The sequence below is a fragment of the Tupaia chinensis genome, unplaced genomic scaffold (assembly GCF_000334495.1).
Source record: "Tupaia chinensis unplaced genomic scaffold, TupChi_1.0 Scaffold000270_2, whole genome shotgun sequence".
NCBI lineage: Eukaryota > Metazoa > Chordata > Mammalia > Scandentia > Tupaiidae > Tupaia > Tupaia belangeri.
The window spans coordinates 1,092,472-1,108,007 of record NW_006159751.1 but is presented as its reverse complement, the minus strand read 5'-3'; the positions used below and the strand labels follow the sequence as shown (position 1 = coordinate 1,108,007).

General features: G+C 42.2%; 1 protein-coding gene and 1 long non-coding RNA gene across 2 annotated transcripts in view; one reads left to right on the top strand and one right to left on the bottom strand.

Annotated features, from left to right (window-relative positions):
- Nucleotides 1-5,762, top strand: part of LOC102468166 (uncharacterized) — a 21,252-nt gene extending 15,490 nt beyond the window's left edge. The window contains exon 3 of the long non-coding RNA XR_334698.1: nt 5,336-5,762. This is a non-coding gene — a long non-coding RNA (uncharacterized LOC102468166). The remainder of the gene's footprint in view (nt 1-5,335) is intronic.
- An 870-nt stretch (nt 5,763-6,632) lies between these two features.
- The window catches only part of LOC102468438 (acidic mammalian chitinase-like), a 9,885-nt gene continuing 981 nt past the window's right edge, over nt 6,633-15,536 (bottom strand). The window contains exons 2-11 of the mRNA XM_006149580.1: nt 14,697-14,720; nt 14,406-14,607; nt 13,127-13,183; nt 12,460-12,625; nt 11,412-11,536; nt 10,783-10,906; nt 9,767-9,952; nt 8,824-8,940; nt 7,828-7,969; nt 6,633-6,863 (exon numbers count right to left, since the gene is read on the bottom strand). Coding sequence (XP_006149642.1) covers nt 6,634-6,863; nt 7,828-7,969; nt 8,824-8,940; nt 9,767-9,952; nt 10,783-10,906; nt 11,412-11,536; nt 12,460-12,625; nt 13,127-13,183; nt 14,406-14,607; nt 14,697-14,720 — 1,373 coding nt within the window. The 3' untranslated portion in view covers nt 6,633. The remainder of the gene's footprint in view (nt 6,864-7,827; nt 7,970-8,823; nt 8,941-9,766; nt 9,953-10,782; nt 10,907-11,411; nt 11,537-12,459; nt 12,626-13,126; nt 13,184-14,405; nt 14,608-14,696; nt 14,721-15,536) is intronic.

The following is a 15,536-nucleotide window of genomic DNA, read 5'->3' as shown; positions in this document are numbered from 1 at the left end:
TTTTAAGGTGAGGCATCTTTCTGGGCCTGTTGGCCCCTCCTAGCCCTTTATCTTGTTAATAATTCCCTCTCCCCCTCCCAACCCAGGAGAAACGGAAGGGAACGGAATAGGCCTTCAAGAGACATCTCCATGGCTTCTGTGATCTAGCCATTTCACGCGGCACTTGTGCGCCACGCAGTTTTCTAATTTTGGGGTTTTACTGAAATTTTTTAAATATTAATTTTTTTAGTTTTATTTATATGTTTTTCTCTTCATTTTTTTTCATTTTTTTCTTTGTTTCTTGTCTTTTTTTTTTCTGTTGTTGCTATTGTTTCCTTCTCTCTGTTTCCTTTTCTACACACTCCTCAACCTTCAGATTGAATTTCCAAGTTTGGGAAGAAATTGACCATCCACCAGATAACTAGAAATCACTGCAGGGCCACAAGAAATATGGGGAAGCAGAAAAATACCTCTCCTCCAAGGGAAAAGGATAACTCCTCTTCATCCACACACAGTTCAATGGAAATCATGGAAATGTTTGATAAAGAATTCAGAACATTCATAATGACAAAGCTTACAGAGATGGAAGAGAAGAGAGACAAGGAACTGCTGAAGAGGAAGGAGAAAGGAGTTGAAGAGTTCCAGGAGGTGAAGAAATTCATGCAAGATCTAAAAGAGGAATTTCACACTTTACAAAAGAATCAGATGGAACTGTTAGAGATGAAGGCTATAATACAAGAAGTCAAAATTTCCCTTGAAAGTATTAAAAGCAGACTAGATCATACAGAAAATAGAATCTCAGATGTAGAAGAGGAAATTGCTGGCCTAGAAAAATTTACCACGAAGACTGAGAAAATGGCCTAAAATTTTGAGAATAATATACAAGAAATGCTAGATACAATTAAACGTCCGAACATCCAGATAATAGGCATCCCAGAAGGTGAAGAAACTCATAAGGGCATTGATAATCTATTCCATGAAATCCTGCAAGAAAACTTTCCAAACCTGAAGAGGCACTCAAAGATTCAGTCCCAAGAAGTACAGAGGACCCCAAATAGAATCAACCCTAGAAGATCTTCTCCAAGACACATTATAGCCAGATTGACCAAAACCACAGACAAAGACAAGATACGAAGACTGGCAAGAGAAAAACGGCAAGTTACCTACAAAGGGTATCCCATCAGACTAACGGCAGACCCAAGACCTGAAAGAATTTACCAGCACCAGACCAGATCTCCAAGAAGTTCTTAAGGGAGTGCTATGTCAGTAAAATTAAATGCAGACACACAGAAATAAGAGTTCAGAAACTAAGAAAATGGCAACTTAATTGTAGGGACAAAGTCTGGAGTTGAGTATTACATCCCAGAGTTCAATCTGGAAGATTGAACCTCAACAGAAACAGAAGAAAGATTAAGTACATGAGACTGAACTGATGAAACAGCATTCTGTGACTTGACTAAAATATTGCTGCTTTTCTTCTAAGCTTTGTTGTCCAGTTTTAAGGATTTTTGTCCTGTCTTGAGCTGCCAATAGATGCATGTACCTACTATTTGAACAGAATACTAACCTGTTTCTAGTCTTTAAGTTTCAAGGAAATATCCTTACCAGTTCAAAACTGCTTTTCTTGAAACCATCAGCTGAACTTGCTATTGAAGTAGTTAGATTACTTATGATATTGTGTGATCAACAAAATGTTGGGGGGAAAGGAATTGAAGACAACTGTAGACAGCAGAGATAGTGTAATAAGAGAGTGGAATAGGGCAAAGGGACAGACATGGGGTAAAAAACATATATAGATGAAAGTAGAAATGGAATATTATGGATGATAACATGCATGATTAAGCCACTATCCAGTTTATTCTAGATGGGAATCCACATTTAGTATGTTGTGATGATACTCAGGGAATGAATGTAAATTAATAAAAAAATTTTTCAGAAGAAAAAAAAAACACTAAAACTGTTATAGAAATTTTAAAACCCCTGTATTTGATGACCACAGTAAGCTATATAGCCCCAGCTAGGTACTATCTCATAGTATGTTCATTGTACTCACTGAAGTTTATGCCTAAAGTTAAACATAGATTCATGCGTATGTATATATCAGCTGCGCTTGCTATTGCAAATATTTAGACAAATTAAGTTCATTAGCAAATCAATTAAATGGGAGGGGAGGAAGGCATAGAAAGCAACCATGGATACCAGAGACAATGTGGGAGGAGGGTTGGACAGGGCAGAGGGTTAGGGATAGGGAATCAAGGATGCCAAAAAAAAAAAAGCAAAATATACAAGACATAAGGAATGGAAAATTATTTGTATGTATGTTGATGTGATTTATTGCACCAATAGACAGTGTATTTTTGATGGAAAATTCATTTTGTACAATACAATGATGTATAGTGAATTAATGTAAAAAAAAGAAAAAAATTTAAAAAATGATATGTGAAAAAAAAAAAAAACTAAGACACAAACACACACATTAACTTAAGACTGCACAGAGTCAGTGTCATCAGTGTCATCATCTTCCACCTCCATGTCTTGTCCCACTGCAAGATTTTCAGGGGCAAAAACATAAAAAGAACTGTCATCATCTATGATAATAGTGCCTTCTGGAATATCTCCTTAAGAGCCTGCCTGAGGCTCATCTTGAGGAGATGTCAATCTTTTCAGAAATATATCCATAGTGGTTTGCTTGCTTTTTTGTTTTGTTTTGTTTTGTTTTGTTTTTAAGAGAGATTTTTGCTATAGGATGCGTGAGCTCAATGGAGAGACAGAGAGAGTTAAAGAGACAGAAAACGAGAAATCATCTTCCAGGGGGGATGGCCACACCACAATCTCTTCTTCATTTTCCTCCTGTGATCTTGGGCACACACACACGCACAGCACCTTTCATTAGTTTCAAGCCTCTGGGTCTGGAACTGCAGTCAGCCATGTGGGAGTCCAGCAACATAACCACTACACCATCTGCTGGTCCCTGTTTTATGTTTTTTAAACCATAGACTTGCCTATAAACAGATAATGTGCCATGACCATTCTCTTCTGTTAATGAAAACCTTTAGGTGTTGAGGATCATGTTTTCAAACATTTTAAGGAGCTTGTTGAGATCTGGAAAACCTTTTGCTAAACCCTTCAATATAAATGTTCTTCAAGGTTCTTCTTTTACTTCTACAATTTCCTTTTGTTTTCTCTTTTCTACAGATATGTGTTCTTGCACTAGTCCTAATAGCTACTTATTAGTCATGTACTCAGGAACCATTTCTAGGAACTCCTCGATGGTGTCCTCACCCACACCCAACTTAAAGATATTTGCCATATCGGGACCACTACATACACATGCACACATGCCCAGCATGAGCTTTAAGCCGCCAGGTCCAGGTAGTGGTTGAAGGAAGAAACAGTACTGATATGAAGATCATCAGTGAAAGGAGGAAGTGTAGAAATATTATCAACAATAAACAAAATCTTGAGAGACATGTTATTCTCCAACTGGTACTTTTCCATTTTAGTGGCATAGCAATTTAAGAGGGCATCTTAAAGGAGCTGAGTCATCCGTAACTTCTTTTCTTTCCTTCTTTCTTTTTTTGAAGGCTTTTGCCATAGGACACATGCACTCACCAGAAAGAGAGAGAGACAGTGAGAGGGAAAGTGAGAAATGGTCCACCAGAGGGTATGACTACACAGCGATCCCTTCTTCTCCATTCTCTGCTCAGGATCTTGGACATCTGGCAGGATTTTCAAGCCACTGAGTCCTGAACTCAAACTACTTTCAGCTATGTGAGAGTCCAGTGACATAACCGCTACACCATTTGCTGGCCCCAAGTTTCTCTTCTTTATAAATTATCCAGTCTGTGATATCCTGTTATAGAAGCCCAAATGGCATGTAGACAACAGAAATCTATATCTCACAGTTTTGGAGGCTAAGAATCCAAGGCCAAACAGTGGTAGATTTGCTATCTGGAAGAGATTGCCGTCTGGATTGTACACGGCACCATCTAGCTGTGTTCCCGTGAAATGGAAGAGGCTGGCTAGTTCTCTGCAGTCTTTTTTATAAGGTCGCTAATTTCCCTCGCCTTCCCAAGGCTTCATTCCCAGTATCATTACTTTGGGGGTTAGGATTTCAATGAATTTTCAGGGAACACAAGCATTCAGACCATAGTCCATAGTACCTAGTGATATTAAAAAAAAAAAAATGGCAACTACCCTCTTTTTTTTTTTTTTTTTGAGAGGTTTTTGTGCTCGCCAGAGACACAGAGAGAGACAGAGAGACAGAAAGCGAGAAATCACCCTCCAGGGGGAATGGCCACATCACAATCCCTTCTCCTCCGTTCTCCTCTCAGGATCGTGGGCACGCATGCACACGTGCCTGATGTGAGCTTAAGCCACCAGGGCCGGGACTGGAACCTCGGGTCAACTACAAGGGAGTTCAGCGACATAGCCATTATGCTAACTGCTGATCCCAAAAAATGGCAACTACCTTTGTGAAATCACTGTCATTAAGAAAAATACTTTTTAAAAAATTAGTGCTTTTGAAGTAGCTACTGATACTTTCTCAGCAGATCTATATTCTTTGTTTTTTTTTTAAAGAATTGTTTAATTTTATTTATTTTAATTTGACCAGAGAGAGAGACACACAGAAAGATACAGAGAGAAAGAGAAGAAAAGTGAGAAAGGAAGCCACCAGGTTAGGACTTGAACTGTGGTCAGCCATGTGGGAGTGTCCAGTGCCTTAACCACCATGTTACCTGCAGCTCCCCTATATTCTTTGTTTTTATGCCACACACATCAAACAAACCCATGGTGGGTGGCAAATGCTAATCAATATCATATTTAAGTTATACATTCCTCATCAGCTTTCTTGGGAAATAAAAATTTATTACTTAGTTTTTCATTACATGAGCACATTATTTTTTTTTTTAATTCTTCAATTTGTATTTATTATTATTAGTACTTTTTTATTTGACATAAAGCATATGTCCTTACTGGGGTGGGAGCAAAGCCACCAGGTCTGAGACTTAAACTATGGTCGGCTATGTGGGTATCCAGTGCCTGAACCACCACACCACTTGCTAGCCCCTATATAAGCACTTTAATATTTTTAGCTTATTGATGACAAAAGCATTTATTTGCAAAGTGAAAAGTTACCAAAAAATAAAATAAATAAGTTATTTTAGGTCTCTCCTATACAATAAATAACAAGATCCTTGTAGCAAGAATATTCAGACTATTCTCTGTGAGCTCCATGGTATGGCTACTTGGCTTCTACTTCCCTGTTCATATTCCACATACTTCTAACGTAAAGTAATCGCTATTTCCCACTGATTCCACTGACCGGGGCCTGACGAGTTTGCCCATTTTACAGGCTATGGCACAACTGGCCGATCCAGCAAGGGATTGACAGAATCAGCAGTATCGCTTCCACCCTGACAGACCCTGAAGACCAGAGGAGATAGCTGTCCTTTGCCACTTCCACCAAACATGTCAATTTATCATCAAGTGCCCTGCAAGTAGTATTTATCCCTCTCTGAAAGAGGGGCTATAATTTAGGTTTTGTCAGTAAGGGCCAAGAGAAGAGAGAGGGGTTATCAGTGGTAAAGGTTCATATTTAACCATGTATTAAAGAATCCACCATGGCAGAAAGTAGAAGTATAAAGTGGAGGTGTATTAACTGCATGGTAGAAGCAAGAGGAACTCCAACCCCTGCTATAATGTGGCTTTTCTTTTAACGTTTTCCTTCTCTAAGGAAACTGAAGAGTACATTGGAATGTGGTATGGCAATAAAGACAATAATGGGGTATTTTTTTTTTTTTAATGAGGTGATCTTGGGCCTGCTCTATTGCACAGTGGTTAAGGGATCTAGATCACATATGGGCAACCACAGTTTAAATCCTGGCCCTGGCAGTTTGAAAAACACAGGATGCATGTGCATGCATGCCCAAGATCCTGATGGGATGGAGAAAAGAATGAAGGTGAATTGCAGTGTGACCGTATCTCAAGGGAGAGTGTTTTCTTTCTCCCTCTCTTTCTCCTGCAAGTGTGTGTATCCTTTGCAATTAAAACAAAAAAGATTTTTAAAAGGTGAGTTATTTTTAAAATCAATATTGATGAATTTTGTTCCTAACCTCATGGGTATAGAAGTGGCACATGAAGACTATCTTTTCAGGTGGCTCATTGTACCCTATATTTAAAACAAGGAAGGCTTGCTTAGGTTGTTTAACCCTGGAGTTGGGCGATTGGGTAAACTTAGTGAAGGAGGAGTTTCTGAAGGGACTAATGTCATAAATTAGGTGCTCTTAGTCTATCTGCTCTTCTAGATCTTTCCGCAAGACCGTTTAGAAGTGTGTTTGTGGAAAAGAATGAAGACTTAATCTCTCTTGCCTCTGTATTTCCTCCTGTCCTGCCCCAGGGGGGATTCAGGGTACCAAAACTCTCCATCGAGATGCTCAAATAGATTCCAACCATCTGCCTCTCCTTCTCTCCTTCAACCTCTGGACATGTCTCAGGAGCATGCAAAGAGAAGTAGGAAGATGGGAGTTCTCTTTCACATGTGGGAAGTATTTGACAGATTTAGAAATCAAAACAACTTGGCATTCAGATTCAAACTTCCATTTAATTATCCTTTATCCTCACAATCCCCAAGGAACCCAACAGGAGGGTGGCTTAAGCCCAGTTACAGCAAGAGCAGCTGGTGTCAAAGACCAGACCTGCCTGGCAAGCTTCTTCATAGGTGTGCCCATCCACACAATTATAGAAGGCGCGCTTGCTCGTGGGACTAGGATAGAGACCATTGGACTTCCCAGCACAGAATCCACCAGTGATACCACCTCCAGGTGCCACAGTGACAATGGGGGCCGAGCTTGTGCCCAGGGTAGAGGTGGGCACTCTGCAACCTAGAGAGAGTAAGAAAAAGATTTCTGTAAATTCAGGAGTGGAATCATTTGCCAGATGAGCATCTTGTCTGCCAGTTCCACTGTGGGTTCCTTAAGTACTAACTAACTCAATGAATACTTTGAGCCTGCATAATGGGTACACAAGTTCACATCCCAGCTCTGCCATAAGCTATTTGACCATGGGCAAGCCATTAACTTCACTGAGTCACCATTTCTTCTCTGTAATGAGGGGTCAATAGTATTATCTTTCAGAATTATTAGGCAAAGCATTTTCTAATGTGCATGGTATATAACACAGAAAGTGCTACATGACCACTAGGTTTATTTTTAAATGGCTGAATAACACCTGTCACCAAGGGAGCCTATGAGGATTATGTGAAATTTAAAAAAACTAGCAGGCCAATGATCGGCATTAGCCTTCTCAGCCCCTCTTGCTTTTCCAGAACCTCTTGGTTCCTGGATTTTCTATGGTTCTTACGACTGGGACAAAAGTGTACTTTGAGACCAAATGTAACCCCACTTCTCACTCCAGGGTAAGTGCAGTATGGACTTCTTCAAAGTTCTCTTTCTTCCATTCTTTTTCTCATCTCCGAACTTTTCAATGCCTCCCTTGCATTGTCTTCTCTGCTCTAAAAGCTCATAAAGCTAGAACACAAGGTGTTCCTGTCCCTTTTCCTATCCAGGCTCCAGTATTGTTTAGTTTACTTTATTGAAGCTTCCCTGAGTAGCTCTACAGAGGAGAATCCTCAGAAAATGTTGCTAAGTTCTTTCTAGTTGCCCCCTAGAAGGTCACTGGGTCTTTCTTCCTGGGTCCTAAATACCAGTTGCACAAGGACATTCTAGGACAACTAGAGGAAGTCTTCATTGGAGCTAGGCTGGGAGGAGCTCTGGACAGTCTTTCCTTCTTCCTTAATCAAGTCGAGTTTGTTATTTCATGGCTAGTAGGTGGCACATGGCTACTTACTGGGGGTGGATACACCAAGTGCAGATTTGAGGGCATTCATGAGAGGATATTTTCCTTGTCCACAGAAAGTGCCTGTGAAGTCATCCAAGTCAATGGCCCAGACCATGGCCCCTCCAAAATTGTTTTTCAGCAGCCACTCAGCCTATGGGAGAGAACAGGAGGCACTCAGAAAGTCCTTGCACAAATGAAGGGAGCAACTTTAGCAGGAAGATGAGGAGAAAGATGATTCCATCTTGAAGAAGAGGGAATAAATGGGAGGGGCTTTCTTGTGGCGGTTTTGAGGGATTCAAGGACATGTTTGTATGCAAGGAAAGATTTAGGACTATCAAAACAGAATGAATCTCCCTTGCCTTCTTTTATCACCAATCACCTTTTGAGAAGGTTCTTCTGCACTGAGACTAAATGTAAATGTTACAGAGATACAGGACCCTTCACAGAGCAAAGTGGGCAAAGAGAGAAGGCTCCAGACAAGGAGGTATAGGGGCTGGGGCCTCCAGATAAACAGAAGAGAAATCCTCCCAAGGCCTAAGCATGTAAAGAGTGGTGGACAGAAGCCTCATGGCCCACCTCCTGAGTTTGATTCAGCCTGTATGGATTTGCTATAGGCAGCAAAGGAGAGAAAGAAACTTGGGTCTACATGGAAGTCTTTAGAGTCAGGAAGAAAGCCTGCTTCAGGAAGCTCAAATTGAGGGTTGCCTCAGGGCAGGGGGTGGGGGCCAAAAGAGAGTGACAGGTGAGAGAGGGATGAAAAGGCACAGGAACAAAGTGCAGAATGAAGTCGTTTGCCATAAAACGGTAGCTGAAGGGGCTGCTTTGACTGTCAGTCTCTGCAGCTGGGTCATTAGCTCACCTTGACAGTCAGGACCTCCCTGGATCTCTGGATCACCTTACCTTGCTTTTCCTCCTGGTGTCTCGTGGGGTTGTAACTCAAGGGCACCTGGAGAACAGCTCCCCTATCTCTCCCTGATTACATAGAAAGGGTGCAGAGGGCTTTACCTTGAGGGTGAAGCTTTTGGGGTTGTCATAACCGATCCACTGGTTCCCCTTGTAGGCATATGGTACCTCTTGGGGGGCGTTCCACACCTCAGTGGCTCCTTTCAGGAAGGAGCAGACCTGGGACAGGTGCAGAAAAAGCAGTCATGACTCAGAAGGGTCCTACTCTGCTCAGGCCACTGCTCCATCCTCCCTCCCATGCTTTTCCAGGGCACAGTCCTCACCCCACCCTCCTTTGCTGGAAACAAGAGCACATAGTTCCAGTTTTACCAGCTGCCTGCCCTGCTTTCCAGTATAGTGGGCCCTGGATGGAGAGATGAGACATGAATGACAGTCCTGTGTCTGCCAATAGCCAGCTGCAACCATGGACAAAGCAGCCTCTTATGTTTCCTGTCCCAGTTTTCCCTTGAATCATATTTGTCTGTTGCTCTTATTTGAAACACTTTAACCTCAAAGGAACAAACAGGGCCTCAGCAGACATAAAGGTTAAGGGCTGTGAGTCAGAAGCTGGACCATTTAAGATTGAATCCTAGCTCTGCTACTTACTAGATCTGGGTCCTTGAGCAAATTAGTTAACCCCTTTGTGCCTCAATGCCCTCTCGTATAAAATAGGACGACTACTGGTGCCATATTGTTTGTTGTCATGTTAAATGAGATGATATGTGAAAATCACTCAGAACAGAGCTGGACTAGTATTTTCCTTTCTGACTCCATATGCAGTCGGAAAGTATCAGTTACTACTATATTAAAGATGCCCATTTACTTTAAGAAGTTAAAAGTTAAGATGTTATTAACCATTCACTCTATATTTCTCTCCCTACCACATATACTCAAAACAGTTGGCAAATGAAATCAGAGTGTAGATTCTTTATCTGTAGGTATATCTTCAATATTTGGAACAGATAGACTAGGTCTCCTAGTCCCCTGGGCCCTCTGAAGACATTACCTCAAAGTAGGCAAGAGTCCCAGCCTCTTGAGTATAGGGCCCAGCAGTCCCAGGGCCAGAGGTGGGAGCATCCAGACCATGGTTGGCAGGGTTAGTGAGGGTGAAGGTACGGGCATAAGCCCCAAAGCCCACCATCAGTTTCTCAGCAGGGGCACCTTGGCTCTTCCAGTAGTTCATTGCATAATCCTGGAGGCAAGGTGAAGATTCCATTAGGAAGCAGTTCAGAACATGTACACAGAGGCCTTGGAATAGCCTGGGTTTTCTTCTCAATTTCCTGGTGTTTCAGTATCCAGCACCTAGTAAAGACCTTTCCACAATCCTACCATGTACAAAGGAAAGGAATGCCGTGCCTTCTAGAACCAAGTGTTATAATTATCCTTAAGCAAGAGCTTCTTTGCTTAGATAACTGGGTCCATTGTTGACAAGGTATGGAATGTGCTCCACCCTCCTTCCCCTCATACTGAATTTGGCATTTGGGGCATGACTGGAGTTCAGCCATGCATCTACTTATCTTCCCAGCTGGCTCAATACAGTGCTCAGAATTATTTGAACATGAAGCATCCACCGGGAGATTTTCCCATGTTAATTTTTAAATACCTGGTTGAAATTTCCACTGAAATCACATCTAGCCCATTTTCCCACTGTCATTAAGTATTCTCATTACTGTAGCTGCCTAAGCGATACAAGTAAGGAAGATAAACCCATGACAAAATAAGAGGGTAGAAGGGAGGTAAGGAAGAATGAAAGTGAGATGGATCATAAAATGTGCTCCTAGCATAAATGGAAAAGACAAGTTTAAAAATTCTCCAATGTTTGAGATAATTCCATTATTCTGCTTCCTTTTGTTTGTTTGTTTGTGAAAAATAAATGCAGTTATCTTTCAGTTAGTTACAGAGACCCAGCAGTATAGAACTGTCCATCAAGCTTCCTTGACCTGGCCTTCAGTCCAGGAATCCCACAAAAGGCTTTGAAGAGATCCGTTAGGACTGACTTCCTGATTCCACTTTTTCACTCACCACATTAAAGAATTTGTAGTCTCCCTGGTCATTGGGTCCTGCGAACAGGGGACTGTCCTCCCCTGTGAAGCCTTCCCAGGAACCCCGTAGGTCATAGGTCATCACGTTGATGAGGTCCATGTACCTGGATAGTTGGGGAGGCACAAGAGGAGAGAAATGACCCCACAGAAATCACATTCTTCATCCCACTTCCCCTAAGTTTCTAGTCCCCACTGAATATGGTGTATTTATTATGCCATCAGGGTTCTCTTATGCATTATTATTCTTTATTCCATGTTTCTTCATTTTATCTTAAGAGCACCTGGTATGTAAAAGACACTCAAACCAAAATCACTATTTAGATGCACTTGGACCTTCAAGACTTATCAAAGCCTGAGAGTCAATTAACCTCCTCCAAATAACATTTTACCATAGAGAACTTTGGAAACAGATTTAGGAACAAGGTCCGGGTTCATGCTGGTCTCCCACACCTCTTTGTCAAGCATTGAGGTCATTTAATTCCGTTGAGAGAGAACCCTCTGTAGTCAGGGTACCTGAGCACTGGTCACTGATAGTGGGGCATTTGCCAACGCCTAAAGAAGGTCCTGGGGTCAGTTAGTCTTGGGCTCCTGGGCTTGGGGTTTACTTACTTAGACATCTCTGGGATCTGGTAGGCTGTCTCAATGGTACCTTTGCCAGCCGACACAGCAGCTGAAATCAGCAATCTGGGCCTGTTACTCTGGGTAGCCTCTTGCTCAAAAGCCTCATACATTTCCTGTGATGAAGAGGACACTGGACTCAGGGTTGAGGGGCCAGAGAGCATGCAACATGGTCAGAGTTCTCATGAAGAAAGCTGTGAACTTCCCAATTTAGAGCTCTTTGGTATAAAAGTTGTTGCTGGCCTCTGGAGATAATAGTGAGTTATCTCCCAAAAATTTGGTTACCCTCTGAGATTTAAACCTTAAAGTGAGAGAAAACAATATCCATATAAAATTTTTTTAAAGAAGTAATGTTAAAGAAACAAAAATGGGGGCCAGCAGATGGTGTAGCGGTTGTCACTGGACTCCCACATGGCTGACTGTGGTTTGAGTCCCAGACCTGTTGTCTTACAATTAGCACGGGGAGTATGTGTGTGTGTGTCTGCCAAAGATCCCAGGAGGAGAATGGAGAAGGGATTGCAGTGTGACCATCCTCCCTGGGGAATGGTTTCTCACTTTCTCTCTCACTGTTTCTGATTCTGTATCTCTGTCTCTTTCTGGTAAATGCACACATCTAAGGCAAAACCTCTTTAAAAAGAGAGAAAGAGATAGAGAGAGTGGGAAATAAAAAGGACCCCCAACTCTGTAAATTGTACATGATTGAATCTAATAATCAGAAAAATCAGTCATGGAAGAGGAAATGAGAGTTTCAAGGTAAACATGGGTGCTCAAGTTACATTTCTCACTATAAATCTATTAACTTTCATTATACTATTCCACACCAATCTCTCTACATAAGTTGGTCAATGTAAGTTTTCTCCAAAAGAGACATCTAATCTTGTACTAAAGAAGTCAGGATTTGATCTAGAAAGGCTGAGACCTATACCCTCAGCTGAGTTGTATTCAGCCTATCACAGAACCCCTCTCCAGATTGAGGTCTTATCCTCAGCCCACTGTGGGCCAGATCCTACGATCCTCAGACACAACCAGGGTGAGTCACCTTCAACAGGACGGTAAAGAGCTGCTGGGTATCAGCTGGGCTGCCACGGTTGCCAGGATACTCCCAATCTATGTCCAACCCATCAAAGTTGTACTTCCTCAGAAACTGTATAGCTGACTGGATGAAGGTCTGGCGGTTCTCAGCAGTGGCCACCATGTCAGAGAATCTGAAGTCAACAATTCATAACTTCAGTGGCAGAAATGGACTTTGACATGAACTTTCTCAGAGCAGCATTCACCTATGGGAACTTTGTGTGTGGGGGGGGTCATAATAGTAGCCTATGGAGGAGATAATAGTAGCCTATGCTTCTGAATACTTTATCTTGTCACTTCATCTCCTGACTATTTGCTTGAACACACATTCAGTTATTCATTCATTCATTCATTTATTCAGCATTGCTGGGCTATAATGATTAGTAAAATCGAGTTCCCTCCCTGGAGGAACTCCTGTAAAGGAAGGTATAGACCTTAACAGGCAATTAAAATACAATGTGGTAAGAGCAATGCTGAAATAAAGACAGATTTCAGGGAAAGCTGGTCAGAGAAAAGTTCTGGGATATCTATATTGAGTCTGAGGCCCAGGGCCACCCACTTTAGAGAAACTCAGAGCCCCGAAGAAACTGAGTAGTCTGGAAGTGATTCAGCCATGAATGAATACAAGGTCTTACTTCTGGGTTCCAAAGTTCCAGCCACCGACAGACAGCAAGGTTTTCAGTTCCTTGTTGCTGGAGATAGAAATATAACCAATGTAAGGAAATTCCACTGACGAAGAGATGTCATCTTCCAATTAATCCCTCCATCTCATTTCTCACACCTGGGCTTGTGGTGGGAGCGGAGCTTCTGAAACACCAAGGTACCCCTTGCCACGAGAACCTCCAGGGCACAGTATAAATAAACACTCATTAACCAGGTTCTAACTTCCAACGGTGCTATTGGGCTGATGGGGTAGCAGGGAGCTTAAAGGAAAGAAAAGGCAGGGTGTTCAGGGTTGGGAGGGAATGAGAGCGTCTAAAAGCCCCTTGGGGAACTTGTAGTAGTTGGGATACTCAGGGCCAGAAGACTGAAAGTCCAAGTTTCTTAAAGAAAAGAGCAAGAAAAAGAGGCAGTAGAAGTATCTACCATTTACTGAGGACCTACTAAATTCAAGACACTTTCCATGCACTATTTATACAAACCCTTACAATCCTACAAGGTAGAACTACTCATCTCATTTGACCCTTAAGTGATAGTTAGAGAAATCAAACAACTTGCCCCAAATCACCCAGTTAGCCGAACAGCAGAGCCAGGATTCAAACCAAATCCTTTAAACCATGGGTTGTCCCAGCAGGAACCCAGGTCCTGTGACCTGGGTTTGACCATCAAACTTCCCCACTGGATTTCTGAACAAAAAGTGTCATCCTATATGATAAGCTTCTTAGGCATTCCAGTTTCTATGGGCTAGAAAAAGCTTTTAGCCTCTTTGTAATTGAATTTCCTCAACTTCAAAATGTCCAAATCATAGTGTTGACTGTGAGAGTACAGAAAACAAATGAAAAAGAAAAACCTAGTATAATATCTAACACATAGTAATCACCCAATAAATATACTAGACATTTAACTGGCCCAAGAACAAGTTTAGGTTAAATTGGTAGCTGGTTTACTGGCTGGTGTGGAGCCTCATTGGATTACGACAAACTCCAGGTGATACTATTCACCATGAATTCCCAGTAGATGGCACCTCCCAGGACACACAGAGTACAACACTGAAGATCCAGTGAAAAAATAATCCAGAATGACAGCAACTTGTCTCTCTTGGGGAGGAGAAGGTCAACGTCTCTTCCAATCATGAGAGTGATTATAGACAGCCCTCAAAGACTGAGCATTCTGGTGTTGGTGTCTCCTAGGGAACTTCTGAAAGACTCATATGAAAATTTCCAACCCAACATAGAACCAGAGTCCAGAACTCACTAGTTTTTCAGGCCATTAATGCCAGCATACAGGGTCTCATCATCCCACTCAATGGTTTTAATCTGGTTGTTGGCCATGCCGGCAAAGGCGTAGATGATGTGTGTGCAGAGGCAAGGGTCCACATTGTCAGGCATGTAGCGGGCAATTCCGGGACGGTACTGGCTCCAGTTTGTGAAGTAACAGACGATCTTAGTTGCTGCACCTGGAAGGGGAAGTAAGAAATGAACCCTAATGAATGTCCCCTTCCTCAAAGTAACTGGCACCACCCCCACCTTCACATGCAGCACTTACCCATCTGCAGCAGGAGGGCCAGTCCTAAGGAAGAAAAGAGACTTTGATCAAAGGGTGCCAGTAGTGTCCTTTCCTTGAATGGGAGGGAGCAGGCTCGGGGCACACTGGCCAGCAAGTGTAGACAGGAGCTGTGACCTGGTGCCCTCTCAGCTTTACAAACCCTTTCCCAGGATGGGTTCCTGCATGATGCTTGGAGAAGTTGCTAATATGGGCATTCATTTAGCTACCTGAGAGCTCAGATTATGGTGTGCAACTCAAAAGCCAGGAGGATTTGTTGTTCTCTCAACAAACCTGTATTAAGTATTGGATACTAGACATAGAAAGAAAAACTAGACAGAATCTCTGCCCTCAAAGAGTTGACATTCTGGTAAAGAAGTCAAATCCATAAGCATATAGGTGCAATACAATGTGTTAAGTGAGAAAATTGAGATATGAACTGAATATTATGGAAAACAGGTTAGAGAAGACTTCTTAAGAGAAACGATGTTTGAACTTGACTTCTCTGTTCTTCCTCTAACATCCTTTGGAATTTGTGTTTCTCTTTATCATGGCCCTCAACACACCAAAGACAACTGTCTTCTGGTCTGACCATTAGACTGGACTCCTTGTGGGCAGGCACTGCTTACACTTCTGAGACCCCGCTACCCAGTACAGTGCTCAGCACAGTCAACTCTATCAATATGTGTTCAATGATCAAACAGAGGCTGCAGATAAGCCAGAATGGTGGCGAAGGGCAGAGGAAACCTTAGAGATAGAGAAGGGGAGGTTTTAGGCAAAAGGCCCCTTCCCGAAGCAGTCTTCAAACGAGAACTCACTTTTTCCAGAGTCAGTTTCACTCTT